This window comes from Bos indicus x Bos taurus, chromosome 6 (assembly GCF_003369695.1).
Source record: "Bos indicus x Bos taurus breed Angus x Brahman F1 hybrid chromosome 6, Bos_hybrid_MaternalHap_v2.0, whole genome shotgun sequence".
Lineage (NCBI taxonomy): Eukaryota > Metazoa > Chordata > Mammalia > Artiodactyla > Bovidae > Bos > Bos indicus x Bos taurus.
In genome coordinates, this window is record NC_040081.1 from 91,959,921 (window position 1) to 91,981,573 (window position 21,653).

The 21,653-nt window shown below is 39.5% G+C and overlaps 1 protein-coding gene across 3 annotated transcripts in view; it reads right to left on the bottom strand.

The window, feature by feature from the left end:
* Positions 1–9,366: 9,366 nt before the first annotated feature.
* CNOT6L (CCR4-NOT transcription complex subunit 6 like) overlaps positions 9,367–21,653 on the bottom strand; it is a 114,527-nt gene continuing 102,240 nt past the window's right edge. For all 3 annotated transcript variants that reach the window (XM_027544841.1, XM_027544839.1, XM_027544840.1), the window contains exon 12: positions 9,367–16,746. In XM_027544841.1, the coding sequence (XP_027400642.1) occupies positions 16,534–16,746 (213 nt within the window). In that variant the 3' untranslated portion in view covers positions 9,367–16,533. The remainder of the gene's footprint in view (positions 16,747–21,653) is intronic.

Genomic DNA, 21,653 nt, shown 5'->3' on the forward strand with positions numbered 1-21,653 from the left:
AACTAAGATCATGGCATCCAGTCTATCACTTGATGGCAAATAGATGGGGAAACGGTGGAAACAGTGGCAGACTTTATTTTGGGGGGCTCCAAATTCACTGCAGATGGTGATTGCAGCCATGAAATTAAAAGACGCTTACCCCTTGGAAGGAAAGTTATGACCAACCTAGACAGCATATTGAAAGCAGAGACATTACTTTGCCAACAAAGGTCCATCTAGTCAAGGCTATGGTTTCTCCAGTAGTCATGTATGGATGTGAGAGTTGGACTATAAAGAAAGCTGAGCGCCGAAGAATTGATGCTTTTGAACCATGGAGTTGGAGAAGACTCTTGAGAGTCCCTTGGACAGCAAGGAGATCCAACCAGTCCATCTTAAAGGAGATCAGTCCTGAATATTCATTGGAAGGACTGATGCTGAAGCTGAAACTCCAATACTTTGGCCACCTGATGCGAAGAACTGACTTATCTGAAAAGACCCTGATGCTGGGAAAGACTGATGGTTAGGAGTAGAAGGGGATGACAGAGGATGAGATGGTTGGATGGCATCACTGACTCAGTGGACATTAAGTCTGAGTAGACTCCAGGAGTTGGTGATGGATAGGGAGGCCTGGAGTGCCGCAGGGGTTGCAAAGAATTGGACATGACTGAGCTACTGAACTGAACTGAAACCATCTCTGGGCTTCGTGACCCACTACTCCACTAACCTGATTTTTCTGTCGGTCTAGAGGGTCTAAAGAGTGAGTGAGCAAGGAAAGAAACAAAGAATAAGAATTCTCCTTTCCTTCATTGTCAAATTTCTTAATATCCCTTCTTTTTGTTGTCCTTTCAAGATAAGAGGAATCAAGTGAACATTCTACAGAATGAAAGAGGCTGTGTCCATTTGGGAGTTGAACTATTTATTCAATTACTCATATATATATAAATAAATTGGCCATTACATTCCCTTTAGTCCCACTTATATTTTAATTCTTTGCATACTTTGAAGACATTTTTATTAATGACTATGAACGTAACTATCTGAATGATGATGAATATTGAAGATTCTGATTCTAAATGCCAGAGTTGGGAGGCCAAATAGTTAGTGGTCATTTAGACTGTCTACAGAAACCATATTTTCTTCTATGATGTTTCAAGAAGTGGTAGTAAGAAAATATGTGGTCAGTTTTTACATATTTTTAAAAATTTTAACTCCAGTACTTTGGCCACCTCATGTGAAGAGTTGACTCATTGGAAAAGACTCTGATGCTGGGAGGGATTGGGGGCAGGAGGAGAAGGGGACGACAGAGGATGAGATGGCTGGATGGCATCACTGACTCGATGGATGTGAGTCTGAGTGAACTCCGGGAGTTGGTGATAGACAGGGAGGCCTGGCATGCTGCGATTCATGGGGTTGCAAAGAGTCGGACACAAATGAGCGACTGAACTGAACTGAACTGAATAATTTTAAATTTTAAAGATTTCCTTAGTGACTCAGCGAGTAAAGAATCTGCCTGAAATGCGGGAGACATAGGCGATGAGGGTTCAATCCCTGGGTCAGGAAGATCCTTTGGAGGAAGAAATGGCAACCAATTCCAGTATTCTTGCCTGAAAAATCCCATGGACAGAGTAGCATGGTGGGCTACCATCCCAAGGGTCACAAAGAGTTGGACATGACTGAGCGCCTAAGCAATCATTTTAAAACTCCCCTATTTATTTTCTCTGGATCTTTAAAGGGAGGAAAACTCAGAACAGAGGGTGACTATTAAAGGGTGGCTATTAAAGAGAGGCTCAATCATTCCTGGCCCATATAACAATTTTCAAATATTTGAAGGGCTGTCATATTTCTAGGTCTTCTTTAATGAATTCATTTAATAAAAATTTTCTTGAGGGCACTGAGACAAGATGATAAAAGCTGCTGCACTGTCTAAAAATGGGAAGCTGCCAAAGAAACTCAATTTTTGGTATCTTCTCACATCCCTCACTTAAGTCTACACATTTCCTAATGGCTCCGTGCCTTTTTTCCCCCCAAAAGTATGCCTGTAAGCTGGCCTGCATCAGGACAGTAGAAGCAGCATTCACCTTTTGCCATCTTCACGCTGAAGCCAGTATTCAGTGTCACATAGCTTGTACATGGTGAGTTTGTCAGGTCAGATGTCTGTGGTGATGGCCAAAGATATCTTCTTGGTTCTAATGGAAGGCATTACTATATAAAACTGAGAACCTGGTCATGTGGAGGGCATCCAAGACTCTTCAGAAACAACTGCTTGGCCAGTTGTGTTGAGGAGAAACCCAATCTGGAGGCTTAAAAGAAGTAGCACATTCTCATGCTGTAAGCCTCTCTAACAAACCTTCCCTCTATCCTCTTGGTGGGGCGGGGGAAGAAAAAAATGGAAGCTGTTACCTGGATCATAGGGTCAATGCCTGAATCTAATTTCCTGATCACAGGGAAGAAAATTCACATAGTCAAAACATAATCTTTCTTTTTTAAACTTGATACAGAATGAAAACTTTCTAAACTTATCTGATTTTTTGCTAGATACAGTTTACAAACCGTCAAGGGCATAAGCAAAAAGTTTGGCACGAGTACCTTCACTTAGAATAAGACTCTTACGAAAGAAAAAAGTTCCCCTTTTTCCAGCTCAATCGTGTCTGACTCTTTGCTCTCCCATGGACTGTAGCCCACCAGACTCCTCTGTTCATGGAATTCTCTAGGTAAGAATTCTGGAGCGGGTTGCCATTTCCTTTTCCAGGGGATCTTTCCGAGCCAGGGGTCAAACCCAGGTCTCCTGCACTGCAGGCAGATTCTTTATCAACTGAGCCACAAGGGAAGCCTGTCCCCCAACAGAATATTTTATAGATGTGGAAACACTAAAGATTAAAGTTTCCACAGAAATAAATATCTCAGAGTAGGTTTCTCCATACTATTTCTTCTCCATATGTTTACTACCTCATTTTGACATGTCATCTGTGGTCTACTAAATTTAGACAAATCATCTTGGCTATGTAGTTGTAAATTACTAAAGAAAGCCAAGCTTTATAGAAGGGAAGGTGTGTTGTTCTTTGGGTTTTCTTATTTTCTCTATTTACAGGTGAAATATTGAATAAAGTAGTCAAAATAAGGAAAGTCACATTTAAAAGCTTGCTATTTTAATTCCATGCCTCTTACAAGATGATATATATGGTAATTTCTTCTATATATAAAAAATATGTAGGTATCCTTACCAGGAAATAATGTTAAGATTACATAAGATTCATCTAGCATTATGCTGTTACTACAATGACACAAACATAGCCATGTATTAGCAAGTTTTTCTGAAACAAGGTCTGTACTGCATCATCTCTGTGAATCCACGGATAGCACCAAGTGTATACATAATTACAAAAAACGGATATACTTCTTGTGCTGGTCATTTCCCTCCTTGTTCTCAGATTCATTCCTGTCCTTTCCCAGTTCTGCCTGTATTTCAGGATCTGCATTTCCCAGGGTCCCTTAACAAGTGGTTTCTGAGAAGGTTTGGCAAAAGGGAAGCCTTGCTGGATTATGTGGGAGTGGGAAAGAGAAGTGGTCAGGTATTTTGCCCTCTCCTCCTCTGCTTTTGGTGGCTTCTCTGGCATTGGCTATGTTCCCTCCATAACACCAGTTCCCATGGGATAATCATTCCTATATATTTCAGATTCACAAGACAGCCACTGAGAGGCTCCAGCTCTCATGAGATGGCTCATCTTGAGCTCTGGTAGCACTCTGTCTTGCTTATACTCCATTCATCCAAGTGGTGATAACAGCTTCCTGCTTCTCCAAATTTTAGAATTGCCTCAATACTTTCTTATTTGGCTTCCTAGTTCTTCCATTACCTGTAACCAATCCCCTGCACTAGATTTCTTCTGTTTGTAGGGGCCAAAGTGGTTTCTATTTTTCTGAATGGCTCCTTACTGATAAAGCTCTTGGGACCAGGAATGGTGGCATAAAACCGATACCCAACATGTAGCTCTGAGATTGGGTTATCTGTTTAAGCAGGAATGCAGTGAAGACCTCCTTATAGGTGATAAATGAACACTAGTAAGCAGTGGCATCATAATTACTTACTAAGCTGTGGTTTCTTGAGACATAGTACAGGGTTAAGACAAAGCTTTGGTCAAGTAACTGATGCACTTTTAAAGTGAAGTCGCTCAGTCGTGTCCGACTCTTTGCGGCCCCATCGACTGTAGTCCACCAGGCTCCTCCATCCGTGGATTTCTCCAGGCAAGAGTACTGGAGTGGGTTGCCATTTCCTTCTCCAGGGGATCTTCCCTACCCAGGGATCAAACCCGGGTCTCCTGCATTGTAGGCAGATGCTTTACCATCTTAGCCACCACGGAAGTCCTGATGCACTTCACTGCTATGATAATAATTATAATCAGTAAGAATTGTTAGATGGTATAGATGTATCTGATTGCCCTGAAGAGTATACACAAAGAAAAAGATAAGCCTAATGCCTAAAACTTATAACACAAAACCTGAGGCTTCCTAGCCACATTCCATTGTCCTGTAGTCATAGGGCAGACATGGCTGATAATGTAGATTGGACATTGCCTCAATGTATAGGACTGTCAGGTATTTTATGCTAAGATAAGGGCTCTGGATGCAAAGGAGTATTTCACTGAGACTTTGGATGGTAACATCTGAGCAGAGATGAATCTGCAAGCTCTGAACTCTCCAACTCCCTGGATCCTCCCAGCTAGCAGTAGTAGTCCTCCCCTTATCAATTTATCAATTTAACATCCCACCCAAGGCAACCAGCCTTCACTTGCATAAAACCTTTACATGACTTCACTTGTGGCAGTTGCCTGAGAAGAGGCTCACTCTCCTCAGAACATGTTCTGACCTCCCATCGGTGTCTTCAGCCTCATAACAAAAGTTCTTTCCCAACTGGGCCCAGAGGGAAAAGGGCAGGACCTGCTCCAGAAGACAACAAATACACCAAAGGGGATGCAGAATTTTGTCAGTGTGCATTGAAAGAAATCTGGAAGATATGTTTAGGAATATGTCTTAATCCATTCAGGCTACTATAACAAAATACCACGGACTGGTAGCTTATAAATGATAAAAATTTCTCACAGTTCTGGAGACTGGAAACACTAGATCAAAGTACCAGTATGATCACCTTCTGGTGAGGCCCCTCTTCCTAGTCCATGTGCTCAGATGCTCGATCATGTTCGATTCTTTGCTACTGCAGGGATTATAGCCCGCTAGGATCCTATGTCCATGGGATTTTCCAGACAAGAATACTGGAGTGGGTTGCCATTTTCTCCTCCAGGGGATCTTCCCGACATACAGATCTAACCCTCATTTATCCTGCATTGGCAGGTAGATTCTTTACCACTAGTGCCACCTGGGAAGCCTCTTTCCTAGTAAATAGCTGGTGCCTTCTTGCTGTGTCGTCACAAGGTGAGGAGACAAAGGATCTCTCTGGAGTCTTTTACATAATGACACATTAATCCCACTCATGAGACATCTAACCTCAAGGTTTAAGCCCCTTCCAAAGGCACTACCTCCTAATCACGAACCTTGAGGGTTAGGATTGAAACATATGAATTCTAGGGTAATGCAATCATTCAGATCATAGCAGAATATATTCTAAGGCTATTCGGAAGAATGACATTCAGAAGATTTAATCACGGTGAATGTATTGACATGGGTACACCTGCCTGGGATTCAGGATTAAATGTGTTCATTGAAACACCAGAGGATGGAACCAACCACTCTGTTAGATTAGTAAAAATAATGCCAAAAACATGTGAAGTAGAGATGGCAGACCTTACTTGGCATATTGAGGAACACTCTCAGACAGAAATATAATATGAGCCACATGTCATTTCTAGCTTTCTAGTACCCATATCTGAATCTGATATTTTTTTAAACTATCAAGTACTCAATAACCACATGAGGACAGTGGCTACCACACAGGGAAGCCCGGGTGTAAGCAAAGGCATCCGGAGAATCCTAGGGATGAGCATTTGGAATGGGTTCATAATGTGTGAACTGCTTAGCCACTGCCAAACATTCCCTCACCTCGAAGGGCTCAGGAGACAGTCTTTTGCCACAATATTAAGGAATAATCCGTGACGGGAACATGGCTGTGAAATGGACTGTTGCCGTCCGTTACACAGCAGCACCAGGTTGTGGTTGTTCTTCGAAGTTAAGCTTAGATGTGGAGAAGGACCCTAGGAAGATGGCAGAGTAGGAAGCACCAGGAATCTGTCTCCCCACCTAGAGAACCATTACACTGGCATAATCGGTCTGATGGAACTCTTTGAGAACTCTGGAGTCTACTGAAGACTTGAAACTTCCAGGGGAAGTCTTGGAAGGTAAAATTGTGATTCATTTTGGTCCTTGTCAGCTCTTAGCTAGTAGCAGCTCCCCACCCCACGCCCCTGCCCCTGTCCCCCACCTCAGCCACATGGCATGCAGCAGCTGTGCACTGTTCCTGGAGCAGCCAGCACACAGCTTGCAAGAGGCAGGGTGAGCAAAAAGAACCCAGTTCTCCAAATACTGGGCACTTGTGCTCTGATCGCCCAGTTGCTGCTTCAGATCACAAAGGTGCAGAGAAAACAGACCGCCCATGCCCTTCCCCTCATTGTTGCAAGCCCCTCCTCCTCTGGCTCAAGAGACTTCCAGAAAATTTAAAGGGCTAGTGCCCTTTCCCCCTGCTGACATCCCAGCACAGACTGTGCAGAGGAACACACCACAAGAAAACAACTTTGCCAAAGAATTCTAAGACCTGGGCTAACATTATGACCAGGAACTGGAGGTACACGTGGACTTTGGAAGTGGGGGCCTGAGAGACCTCAATAAGAGCATGTTAGGAACGATTTATTGACAACAGTAGCACTCTGCAGTGACTCAAGAGTTAATCTTAGCAGAGATCTGGAGGCAGTCCTAATATGCTTCTGGCATGACTCCGTAAAACCTGGTGTGGCAGGTTCTGTTTCTTGGGAAGCTAGGACCAAGGGCGTAGCTGGGTTACAGTCTCCACCAAGCACCATGCGGAACTCTGAAGAGTCGCTGGAGTGTGGACTAAGATAGGCTTCTATGCCCACATGTTGCCCAGGTGTTGGAATGTAGGCTGCCCCCCAGAAGGGGTCACGTAGGGAGTAGGGGTGTACTACGCAACAGGAGGAAGCATATCTGGAACCCAAGGGATTCACTGGGGAGCTCTTGGTTCTCTCATGCCAGGGATGAGCTAGCAAATTCAGTCACCAATGGCCCAATAAGAACAAAATACCTCGTTGGGATGAAGGTCTGGGTCACCCAAAGTTAGGGAAGCAACCTAGACCCACTGATGCAGTGGTGCAAAGCTAGACGTGGAACGCATGGTGGAAGAGGATGACATTATTATTTGTAGCCTCAGCCACATCAAGTGTTTCTCACTTTCTGTACCACCCACACCCCATTTCTCTATTATTGTATAAGACGCCCGCAGGAACCTGCTTAGTGGATTTGATAGATGCACAAACATGGATGGAAGAAGGAAATGAACACCCAGGGAGTAACCTTTGCCTCATGGGAGATGGGAGTCCATAAGCAAATCCCCTCCTTGCCCATCCCTCATGAAGATATTTTTGAGGTGCATTCCATTCAGGTTTTTAGAGAGTTCGTGGCAGGTTTAGCCCCAGATGCTCACAGAGGTGATAGGCTCAATAATGCACCCCTGACATGGCTTTCCTCACTCCCTATTTCATTCTTCTCAGTGCCCTACTCTGCTTTCCTAGGATCACTTCAATAAACTACCTGCATTTAAGCCCTTGTTCTGGTGTCTGCTTTTTGAGAGAACCGTTTCATGAGATGTACTTTCTTATATTCATTTTACCAGTGATGATGTTTTGCCTGAGATCACATGGTGAAATATAATAAGGTCACCTGCTGAACGTCTTGACTGCATCCACATGTCTTCTTAATAAGGCAGTGTCCTGATACCTGGGGTCCCTTCAAGATCCACTTCAGAGGTGAATGACTCTACTTTTGCAAGACTTACAAAAGGCTGGCCAACATCAAGGCCTCTGTAAAGAAGGGTCCTCAGGGTCAGTAACAGGCTCACACTGGGTCTTTGGTAGGAGACCAATCAGTAGGCACTGAGCTTTCAGCCTAGGGATTTGTTCTTGGTGATCTGTCCAAAGTAATCTGTCAATATCTTTCCTAAACTTGTTAAACTGGACAGTTCAGTTTTTTATTTTTTTTCCCCACTCTCTTCAAGAATAATCTTGTCTCGGAGAAGAAAATGGCAATCCACTTCAGTATGCTTGCCTGGGAAATCCTATGGACAGAAGAGCCTGGCGGGCTACAGTTTATGAGGTCACAAAGCTGGACACAACTACGCGACTAAACAACAAATTCTCGTTTCTTTCCAATGCTGTCTCCCTGTTAATCTTCTTTTTTACATTTATTACTAGCTACTGCAGTAGCTTTTGTTTTGAATTTTACTAACAAACAGGAAAAGAACTTGGCTTTATTATCCTTTTTAATCTCCTAAAACTTTTGAGTACTAAAATTTGCATTTAAATGAAAAAAAAAAAAAAAAAGGAATCATCTTATCTCAATCACACCATGCCTTAATAGTATTTTTCTACTGAATATCTGTAATTTTCGGAATTCCTAATTATTTCACTGTGTGCCATTCCCTCCCCTCTTCCAAGATTCTAAGGTTTAAGACACCTTTAACTACAACACTTCATTCTTCTTAGTCATAAATAGAAGAGGATCTGGAATGTGAATTCTTGGAGGATGGGGAGCCTGTCCATCTTTATGCCGCACAAAGCATCTAGTTCATAGCAGAGACTTGTTTGTTGAATGAATTTACTGTACATCTTGTCAGGTCAGCCTGTTGATTGGTCCATACTGGTAACTCAGCATATCTGGCTGACAGTTGTCTGTCAGTCAGAATGGGCTAGATTATGCTTTAATAACAAACATTTATTCAAGGACGACCCTGTGACTTGGCAGTTGTTTTCACTTACACTCATGTCCTATGCTGGTCAGCAGAGGAGCTCTGTTCATCAAAGCTACAAGGACCTAGCATGAAAGGTCTGATCTCAACATGTATCTATGATTATCAAGGCAAGAAAACGGAACACCTATGACAAATTGTACACTGGCTATTAAAGCCCCATTCAGAAGTCACATGTCCCTCTGTTCAGATTTCTCCAGCCAAAGTAAGTCTCATAGCTACAATTATCTTACAGATCTTTTCTAAACAAAGTGTACCTTAGTTTGCTCTAGGAAAAATATTACATAATATGAATTTGTAATTTGTGCCTGACCCTGGGTCCCGACTTCACTTTAGAAGAGACATGCTGATCTTAAAGCAGACCCTTACACTGCACACATAAAGAGTAAAAAACCAAGACAAAGGTATGCAGTTGCAAAATGGCCATTTATTGCCTACAGGGGAAGGACGGGAGGGAGAGAAGGGGAAGTACACAGGTGCGAGGAAACAAGCATGTATTTAGCCCTATACATCATGTGTGAGCAGTACCCAATCTCCAAAACGGAAAAAAGTATTTTGTCATCTGACATAGTAGTTAAGGTTCTTAAGCACCTCCCTCCTGAGCTGCCACAAGATTTAAAAGGCAGGACTGCTTTGTTTAGTCAATGTTCACATTAATGAAAAAATACTACCACCCAACTGTGTCCTTTTGCACACACATTTTGTACAGTGTCTATTGTGAAAAACATCTCAGCTGAGCAGTTTGGTCAAGATTCAGACCTCATGAACTGTTTAACTGTAATAAATAGAAAAATAAAGCAGCTGGTGATTTTGTCAGAGAGAATGTGTTCCCTAAGAGTAGAACCACTTTCTCCAGGGATGACAGAGTGTTAAATGATTAGAACACCACAGAACCAGTCTATTAAACATTAAACACTAGTAAGCTACAATTCATGGCACTTCATTAAATCTAATTTTTTAAAAAAGAAAGGAAGGAAATCTCAGATTTTGAACTGATTATTAGAACACACTAACAAACTGATTTAGTGCTTGGCTTTTTCTTAGGACAAAAGCAAAGTAAACACACAACTTAAAACAGAAGAATTCATTTTGGAATAGTATCAGTAGAAACTAACCAGTATTTAGGAAAAAAAAATCACCAAAACTTCTTGCTCAGTTTTAAACTCATGTGCTTTGCTCTGCAACCATTAAATTAGTTATAAAAACACTTTAGAGGCCACTGAATGACAAAAATGTACGCAAAACAATGAATTATTAATTTAATGCCAAGTAAGGAAAATAAATGAACCCTTCTCTATTCAAATGGTAAATTGAGTGGAAGAGTAAGTCATCTCATGGACGATTAGTTGGCACTTGTTTTATGGTTGAAAGAAATCGCAATAGAAAAAAAAATATATAAATTAACACGGTGAACTTGACCAACATTCTGGCCCTTTCAGAGAGAAAAGGTACATACACACACAAAAAAAAAAAAAAGAAAAAAAAAAAATCACCTCCCTCCTTACCACCCCATTCCACTCAGAGACAACAAAACCCAAAGCTGAAACATTCATTCCCCCTCAAAATATACCAAGTACGCCAATGAACTTTATTCCTCCACTTCTCCTAGATGAAAGAACTGCTTGCATTTGGACAACTGTACGAATGCCCATAGTGCACTTCTCAGTGCTGCTGGTGTTTAAGAAATTTGCCACTCACAACACTGAACACTTCCAGATCCAGTGTGCAGTAACACAGCCATCCAAACCCCTACCCACCCCCTCCCCGCCCCCACCCCCAACTTGGCAGAGCACCGCTCAGGAATTTCAAAGGTAAGGAAATATATTTTAAGCAAGTTAAGCACAGAGAAAAAGGACAGTACAGTTTCTGAATAAATACACACCCAGACTACTGCATCACTTACTGCATCGAGATTTAAACAAGTAGCGAGAAACTAAGCCTGTTCAGTAAGAAGCAAAGCCATTGTTTGACACATCAATGCTGAGCCAATTGTGTGAGTTAACTAATTAAACAAATGTGGTACATATAACCACTGATAAATTGAAAGGAAATACAGTCATATATCAGTAATTAGAAATTAATACAAAACTGAAAAGAGCAATAAAGGACCACTTTTGAGAGGGCTACCATGATTCTTATGCTTAAGGGTGGAAAGTGACAGACATACAAATAGGGACATTATCTCAACTTGGGGAGACTTTTAACAAAAACAACTACCAGGAGGCATCCAACTATGCCTTCCGAAAGCCACTGAGAGCTGAATATACCCAATGCTACTGTGCCAAGAGTCATATCACTTGATGTTTGCATACACTCTTCATAATGTGGTTTGTTTCTGATGACACAACTTCTCATTTCAGTACAATGCTACTAAATTTTTACCACTGCAGAGAAAATGCAGAAATGTCATTTCTTATGCTTTGAAAGTAAAAATTACTTTACCTAAAAACATTCCATTTCTTCGGTGTCATGATGTTTGTTGAACAAAACTTCAACATGCTTGTTTTCCTTTGGTTCCAAGAATAACCCAAGTCTAACCAAACAAACGTATGCCAAAAGAAATGACTAACTAGGCTAATGAAGCTTGCTTTCCCTGGACTCTCCCTATTTCTTATAGAATTTGTGACTGTTTAACAGAGACACTTATACAAAGAAGGTATTTGGTTAAAAACAAGAAACATGCATGTTTACTTACTACCTTCCTGAAAAGAACTGCTTTTTTTTTTCTTTCTGTGGATCTTGTTCAAAACATCCTGCAGTACAAAGAACTTGTTTCTTTTAAGCTCAAAGGTAGACACACAATAAACATGTATCATGTTGTAAAATCCAAGATGCTTTTGGCACCATGTTCCTGAACAGATTACATTTCTGGTAAATAGGCCAGGGTAAGATGTACTAATTTACTTGTGTTGGAATTCAAATTCAGTGATCATGATGCCATTAAAAAAAATTACAATCACTCAAAGCAACCATAAGTATAAAAGTTCTCTGTCTACAAATTCAAAACTTTAATTGAAGTTCCTGGCTTAGAAAAATACTCTAATTTCCCTAGTTAATTTATGAACCTATAATTCACAGAGTTCTAGAAACAGGATACAATTCAGAAGGAAAAAGTTAAATCTTCCACACATTAGAAAGGTGATTTTTTTTTTAAAAGGGAGAGGACAGGTAGAAGAGAAAGACTACCTTACAATGTGAGAATTCACACTTCTGTCAAACTGTTAAGTATATATGAGTGCTATTTTGAAAATGTGCAATAAAGTCTTTGCCTGCTATGAAACTGTTATTCTTATGGTCTGCCAGATGTATCAGAAACTGATGATGCTGTTTGTGACTGAAGCTACTATCAGTCAGTACATTTTATAAAGCGATTAAAATCCCTCAGAAACTCAGAATGTAAGGCCTTAGAAACGAAGTAAGTACTGGGACACAGTTGACTTTTATTGCTAGAAAATCTAGCTTTGGATTAGGAATGCCAAACCATATGCCTCTGGTTCTCTCGAAGAACACATTTAACCTATTTTTTCCTTGTGCTTTCTCTATTCCTTGCTTTTTGATTTAAAAGTATAGTTGGCACTAGTGATTTTTAGAAGCTCTTAGAAATGCAAATACAAACTTAATTTTTCACCCATTTAAAGTATATACTTAGGAGATACAATTTTAAAATGGAACACTGTATGTTTGCTCATGTTCCAGTTTTAATGTGTCACATCCTCAGTCCTAATACAACCCACCATAGAATCAAGTGATATGAGCCTTCAGTATCTTTCAACTTTCTCCCTTGCTTCTCTGTGATTTAATATATAACTTTGACATGGTTGAATATATAGCTTTTGTCAAAGAATAGGGACAAATAAGAAATGAAGCTTTATATTTCTGCAAACTCTAACACTAAAACACAGTGGCTTCTTTAATACATTCACACAGGATGCGTATTAGTCAAATTAAATATCTGCCTACGACCATCAGAAAAGTAATTTGAAAAGAAGAGCTTGGAACAAGGCAAATGGGAGGGAGGATAAGCTGGTCTCAGAACCCATTGTGCCATACCTGACTTTAACATGTGATATTCAAACGAACGTTCACACGCCTTACATCAAAGAAATGAAACAAAAATATTCAGCTACATTGTACAAAATTTTTTTTTACATAAAACATCATAAATCTTGAACAGATTTACTATATCTGAATTCTAAAAAGTTGCCTATAGAATGGTGCTGGGATTCTGTTCTCTGCTTGCTTTTAGGCAGTGCTGTTGCTTAAAAGTTGACACCAGGCACAATATTTTAAAACAAAGTCAACAAGCAAGGAGCAGTAAGTGGATCTGAGCCTTTCTCAGATGTCAGTCCTGAGGATGCTGCAAGATTTCCCCATCAAAATAGTAAAGCTATGAGGCGGATACTGATGCCTGAGAGAGTGGGTGACGTGACATGCACTTGTATGACTGTTGTAATGGCAAACAGTGCAGTTTTCCCTTCCTCAAACAACACTGTTTTGATAAATTTAAAGAACACTCCAGTTCTTAGACAGATATCAGAAATCATATTTAACGGTTTAAAAAAATAAAACATTATCACAATCTAAAAATGCCCACATTTTCTTTAACCTTCAGATAAAATATGCAGCAGTCCCATGGCATAAAGCTTATTAACTTATTCTGAGAACCAGAAAGTATATGAGCATAAATATTTTACTTTCATTGAATATATACCGTATGTCATTCACCTCTTCCTTTTGGCTTCTCATGCCAAGGTTCCAAATGGCATGCGTTTTCAACAAGACAATACTGAGGGGAGCAGCATTTCTGATCATCTGAATTGGCAGCTCAAAACAGATACCACTCCTTTTACAAAGGGAACAAAGGGTGAAGGGTGTGTGAAATTTGGGCAGTGGGCTCAAGGGAAACCGTGCACATGAAATTTGGGTTACCATGCCCCAAGTGTGTTTGCCACCCAAAACATAACACAATTACCTACTTCAACAGAGCTACTACCAACATTTACTAAAACCACATTAAAAATACACAGGATAATGAATGGTTTGAAAGAGTGCATTTGGAAGCAGAGAGAACCCAATTACACACCTTCCTGCAACAGAGTGCCTCGATCATACACAAAATAAACTTAAGCTGTTTACAATGTTTCCCAATTTTTTTTTATTTTTCCCTCTACATTTAACTATTAAAAAAGTTTTTTATTAATAAATGGGCTCCTCTGTGGTTCATATACAATCATAAGTGAACTTTAAATTCCATTTTATACAAACATCTCAAAAAATATTGGGAGTGAAGTATGGTAAGAAATATTGCTCACATTGCTAATTAACATGCGTATATGAGAAGAGGAAAATGTATTAGTTAGTGCATATACCTCCAGAGCAGAAAACCCACCCAAAACAAGAGATAAAAATAAAACATACAGTAGCTGATTACAAAAAAAGGTAATGTCCACAAAATTAAGTTTTTCATGCTATTCTACTTTCCAGTACTATGCTTCAGGTAATCAATTTGCATGGCTAGATGTTGAATGCTTGAGGTATATAAGAAGGGATACCTGCACACTGAGGAAAATCTGTCATCTTAAGGGTTGTTTATTTTGTTTGTTTATTCTGGTATCTTGACATTTTTAAAAGAATATTTTATTTACATCAAACTTCACTCAACTACAATGACATTCCAATTATAATAGATGACAAACCACGCCTCTATCACTAGGCACTTTTAAAAGGGAGTTTAGGCTTTACAGAACCCTTCTGATGAAATCCTATATCTGATATCACATCATCCCACCACCCTTGTCCCACTAAAATTACCCTTCAGGGGAAATATTATCTTATGTAGCCTGATTAATTTACTATGGAAGAAATTAGTATAAAATGACCAAAGGAAATGCATCATTTAAGACTAATAAAACAGCCTAAGATGTCAGCTTTCAAAGAGGAGACAAATTGTATATATTTAAAACTAATTAAATAATTTAAATTTGACCTGTACTTTATATATTAGTGAGACACAAATATAGGCTATTTTCTTTTAAAATTTCATTCACATAATGGAAAATTTCTTGTTTATTAAAAATATCACATTTTGAGACTAGAAACAGTAAAGTGCATGAAAAGTTTAAAATATAAATTTCAGAAAACTCTTATAGCAGCAAAAAAGCAGAATAAAGAAAAACTTAAAAACACAGACACAACCTTTTCCTGTTACTGTGCCATAATTAACATCAAGTAGCCAACCAATTTTTCCCCCAGAAAACGGTATTGCGTTCACTGCCTCTTGAATCACAGATTTTCAACTGGCCCCTCCTGGGCGAAAAAAGGATTCCAACGTATCTAAAGAGCATATCAATAGTTGGGAATAAACCAGTAGCTTCTTAATTCAACCCTGACAGACAACAGAAACAAAGATTAAAAGCATATAACGGCCATTTGGCAACTAGAGTCAGGAAAAATGATTCAAGGTTTTCAACTACTTCCTGTTCTTTCTCTCCCCCAAATCCTTTCTGTTGTCACCTCAAAAAGCAAAAACCAACAACCACTTGACCTGCTTTGGAAAACATGAGAAATATCTGTATAGCTTTCCACCTCTAAGACTCTGATCAGGGCCTTTTCATTCAGTAGTTATTTCTTTTAACATATGCCCTTAACAGCAAAAATGAAACAGATCATATAATATCTGTTTTTCTAGCACAACCAGGCAGAAAAGGGTGGATGGAAATAATTAAAAAAAAACAACACTGGACACTAATTTTAGGGGCATCCTAGATAGGCCAAATTCTGTTTTCAAGGTGTGTGGCAGTAGAAATTACCCGTTGTTTTCCTATAAATAAACTGGAGAGACAGGCTTAGAATTAATATTTCTAGTAAGGTTATAACTAATAGGGGAAACAAAATACAGAATGATTCCTCAAAAATCAAAACAAAACAAAAAAATCGACCAGCGCTTGCCCAACAAATTGTGCTGTTAAATGCTTGATTTTTAAAGCATACTGTGCAATCATCTTTAATTTCTCAATTTTCCTCATTATGGCTAGTTTATGTACAGATCTAGCAAATATAAGTGCTTTGTTAATGTGCAAATGACTGGGGAGCCAAAAATCAGTTTGTTATGGAAAACAAATTCAAGAAAGTTTCCTGCAAGGCATATCATCATTCAGTTTAAAATCTCACATTTATAGTCTTTAAAAACTGCCTTTAACAAAGATGAAAAATTGTTGGCTCACTTGAAAACATTCAAAACAAAGTATTTGTTTTGGAAAAACAAATACATTTGTTGTTGGGCCTTGAATTGGTGATTTATCAATTATGAATGCTGACTCCTAATATAATATGAAGACAGTCCAACTTAAAAACATGTTAAATCAAAAATTTGGAAACAGTAATACTTTGGTTCCAGCCCTAGTGCCAAATGATACCAATATGCACAAAATTGTACAAAATCTTATAGCAAACACATAATGAAAGGAACCTGAAGAAGCAGCTTAAGGATGGCCATACTTCACTCCTACATACTTTGATTTACAACTGTACAGGTCCATAGCAACAGATCCCCGTCTTGGCGGGGTAGTACTCCACTACCTCCGGTTAGGCAAGTGAACACCATTGACAAGAGGCAGGAGTGGAGGGTGGAGTTCAAGTTGTGTTAACAGTGAGAAGTGGTCTGAAGGGATGTGAGGGTGTGGACACCCAGTGATGTTGTTCTCAACCAGCCATTGAGGATCTAAAGGCCCCAGGACACCAAGCACGTTCATATGAGTCTTGGAATAGAAAATGTAGTCAATCACGCCCTGAAAAGAGATTGGGGGTTGGAAAAAGAGAGAAAAATATATGCTTAGATAAAAAGAAAAACCCAAGATATATAAAAGAACAATTCATAATTTGTAAATGACAAATACCTGGGTAACCTGTATTTCTGGTACCTGCTGTCTTCACAATGGGTCAAATAAAGCTCAAATCTTGAATGGGAATTATGTGAAATAAAGGTGGCTAAAGAGGGAAATACAGTACCTAGTAGAACCACAATACCTTGCACATGTGCTCATATAAAGCAGATTAATGAAATAAGTCGTGTCTGACTCTTGTGATCTCATGGAGTGTAGCATGCTAGGCTCCTCTGTCCATGAGATTTTCCGGAGTGGTTTGCCATTTCCTTCTCCAGGAGATCTTCCCAACCCAAGGATCAAAGCCGGGTCTTCTGCACTGCAGGCAGATTCTATACCAATTGAGCTACAGGGAAGACCTCACATGTGCACTGTGGTAAGCAAACTGAGAAGCTAAATAAGCCTACCAAATCATGTCTAAGCTTCTCCAGAATTGGCTTGCTTGAGCCAGTGAAATCTCATTTATCAGTATAAACATTATGGAAACTGCACTGACTCTTCTTGTTCCAATAAGCAGAAAATAAAGATATTTATACATATACATAGTTAATGAAAAGGTATGACAAAAGTAATTCTTTTAATGAAAACTAGCATTACTTCCAGTTATTTGTACATCAACCCAACACATCTGAATGAAGCCATTGTAAAGCATGTTTCCAGACTGCTAATCCTAGCTCAGCTTTCCCAGATTTTATACATGTATACAAAATACTGCATATATTTCATCATTCTAATCTGTTCTTTAGTTTAGAATACTCATTTTCACAAATCCTGGTATACTGTAAATTCTGGATTCCTTGCTGCATAAAAATACCTCAGCAAAACACATTCAGCAGAGACCTATGTACATATTCATTTGTACATCTCAGAGTTCGATGATTTGCTTTATCTGAACTGCAAGTTTCAAAACAAGTGTGTTTGGTTTTGCCCTGGGTTGTGTATATGCAAGAGAGTAAAGTCAACTTTCTTCCTTCCAACATCAACAGAGCCTGAACCCAAGCACGGAGAAAGACTTCCACACTTGGAAGCACTTATTTATAAATACTACATATAGTGAGTTCCAGTTAATATTTTAAAGAGTATTACAGTGAAATGGGCTACCCCCCCAAAAAAAAGAAATGAAAAAAAAATTATACTGTGAAATTCTGTAAACAATTACCTTAGTTTGCTAATTTGGACACAATCAAGACCAAAACAACCAAATAGTTCTTTTGAGGGAGAGGGCTTTATTCAACAATGGGTATACCTTAACCCTACTTTACCACAAATTTAGGAACCTACTTGAATCCAGGGGAGTAGCTCTGCCATCAATGTTCCAAGTCCAAACAGTAAAGAAATGACATTAGTACAATGTATTTTTATCCCTTCCTTTTGGCTAACGCCTAGTTTTGCAGTGCCATTTTAGGAAAAGGTCAACAAGAGTCACAGTGGCTTTCCTTTCCTTTATGAGACCACCTTTTACTTCAGCAAACACATTTAAAACATTTATGTTTTACACAAATAAAACATTTTCAACTACTTCTGTTGAATAAAACTTCCTATATCTTATCATTTTATTATAATGTGTCATTATGCACATTAGTTACTAGGGCTAGAGAATCCTTTGTAAATACAGACCCCAATAAAGATGTTAAGCATTCTAGAAAGTAGATGTATTTTAACTGGAGACTAACTGGAGACATCACTTGTAACTATTTTCTTGGTTTGAAACATCCAGAGTAAAAGCTCTTATCAAAAGCCTTAGAAAGATCATGTCTGAACTGGCCCGACTATTTATACATATGTAGGTACATTTGTCAGAGAAGGCGATGGCACCCCACTCCAGTACTCTTGCCTGGAAAATCCCATGGATGGAGGAGCCTGGTAGGCTGCAGTCCATGGGGTCGCCAAGAGTCGGATACGACTCAGCGACTTCACTTTCACTTTTCACTTTCACGCATTGGAGAAGGAAATGGCAACCCACTCCAGTGTTCTTGCCTGGAGAATCCCAGGGACGGGGGAGCCTGGTGGGCTGCCATCTATGGGGTCGCACAGAGTCGGACACAACTGAAGCGACTTAGCAGCAGCAGGTACATTTGTACACTGTATCATATTCACAAATAAGGTTACAAACTAACAATTCTCAACCTTTTCTGATTCAAACTCTTTCTTTTTTAAAAGACACTAATGCAGGAAAAGGTCAGTTTTCATTCCAATCCCAAAGAAAGGCAATGCCAAAGAATGCTCAAACTACTGCACAATTGCACTCATCTCACACGCTAGTAAAGTAATGCTCAAAATTCTCCAAGCCAGGCTTCAGCAATATGTGAACCATGAACTTTCTGATGTTCAAGCTGGTTTTAGAAAAGGCAGAGGAACCAGAGATCAAATTGCCAACATCCGCTAGATCATCAAAAAAGCAAGAGAGTTCCAGAAAAACATCTATTTCTGCTTTCTTGACTATGCCAAAGCCTTTGACTGTGTGGATCACAATAAACTGGACAATTCTGAAAGAGATGGGAATACCAGACCACCTGATCTGCCTCTTGAGAAATTTGTATGCAGGTCAGGAAGCAACAGTTAGAACTGGACATGGAACAGACTGATTCCAAATAGGAAAAGGAGTCCGTCAAGGCTGTATATTGTCACCCTGCTTACTTAACTTATATGCAGAGTACATCATGAGAAACGCTGGACTGTAAGAAGCACAAGCTGGAATCAAGATTGCCGGGAGAAATATCAATAACCTCAGATATGCAGATGATACCACTCTTATGGCAGAAAGTGAAGAGGAACTAAAAAGCCTCTTGATGAAAGTCAAAGAGGAGAGTGAAAAAGTTGGCTTAAAGCTCAACATTCAGAAAACGAAGATCATGGCATCCGGTCCCATCACTTTATGGGAAATAGATGGGGAAACAGTGGAAACTGTGTCAGACTTTATTTTTTTGGGCTCCAAAATCACTGCAGATGGTGACTGCAGCCATGAAAATTAAAAGACGCTTACTCCTTGGAAGGAAAGTTATGACCAACCTAGATAGCATATTGAAAAGCAAAGACATTACTTTGCCAACAAAGGTTCGTCTAGTCAAGGCTATGGTTTTTCCAATGGTCATGTATGGATGTGAGAGTTGGACTGTGAAGAAGGCTGAGTGCCGAAGAATTGATGCTTTTGAAATGTGGTGTTGGAGAAGACTCTTGAGAGTCCCTCAGACTGCAAGGAGATCCAACCAGTCCATTCTGAAGGAGATCAGCCCTGGGATTTCTTTGGAAGGAATGATGCTAAAGCTGAAACTCCAGTACTTTGGCCACCTTATGCGAAGAGTTGACTCACTGGAAAAGACTCTGATACTGGGAGGGATTGGAGCAGGAGGAGAAGGGGATGACAGAAGATGAGATGGCTGGATGGCATCACTGACTCAATGGACGTGGGTCTGGGTGAACTCCGGGAGTTGGTGATGGACAGGGAGGCCTGGCATGCTGCGATTCATGGGGTCGCAAAGAGTCGGACACGACTGAGCAACTAAACTGAATGCAGGAAAATAGTCTTTGTATTACTAAAGACTACAGGTAAATCTAGAATGGTGTATGAGAAAAAAGTAAAAAGCAAAAATAGTTTATGAGCCAGCAATATTTTAAGCTTTGTTTTGTAAAGCATGTGAGAAAATTATACACTATAAATTTCATAATGTAACAAAGATTTACTATTTGACATAACAGGAAAAAAGTCCTCCCTCTTTTCATTAAATGGTTCAGACACACCCTTAGACTGATGTAAGGAGGGGTGGGTGGTAAAAGCAGCAGCCAGTTTCAATCAGCAGTTGATTCAACTGATGGGGTGTCATGGACTGGACATTTGTATTCCCCCAAATTCATGTTAAAATTCTAATCCCTAAGTATAAGGAAGTGGAGCATTTGGCAGATGAGTAGGTCATAAAGATGAAATTCTCATGAAGGGATTAGTGCTCTATAAAAAGGAGCCCCAGAGAGCTCTCTCTCCACCAAGTGAGGATGCAATGAGAAAACAGCTGCCTGCAACCCAGAGGACAAGCCTCACTAGAACTTGATCATGTTGGCACCTGATCTTAAACTTCCAGCCTTCAGACCTGTAGGAAGTAAAGTTCTGTTGTTTTATAAGCCACACAGTATATGGTATTCTGTCATGGCAACCTAAACTCACTAAGATACCTGGTCTACAAGTAATTCTCCTAACTGCTTCAAGTGACTCCAAATTAGTTCCAGATTAAATGACTCAGTTCCAAGTACCACTTTTCTACATTTCTAATTTATTCAAGAACCAAGAAAGTAGACAAATGCTAGGTCAAAATGAACAAAATTTAACAGTTCTCCACTGATGCAATGGCAGGATACTAGACTTGGATCTGTATTTAACACTATGCACATGACATTTTTATATGTGATGCTACCTATCCTTTTCTACCAACTGCCTTCAAAAGTGGTACATCACCAGTTACATAAAATTCTTTGTATGAAACTGAAGTTTATTGTTTGCTACTTACACCAAAATTAATTCTCTCTAGTCAGGTATGCCTTCAGTTTTTTCTCTGATCATTCTTCTTTTCCACCCTATTCCACTCTCCTGTCTATCTACCAGCCAGAGATCGTATTTATCTTCCCATTCATGCCTCTCTCACACATACTTATAGTTCTGTCCTTTCTCATCCTATCATATATATGTAAACATCACTCTCTGAGCCATGCACTTTTGATTCTTTAACTCTACTTCTGTAAACAGTATAAATGGTTCAACAAGATTTTTTAATTCAATAACTAACACATTAGATCTTTTGAAGAAATATCAAGAAAAGATTTTAAAA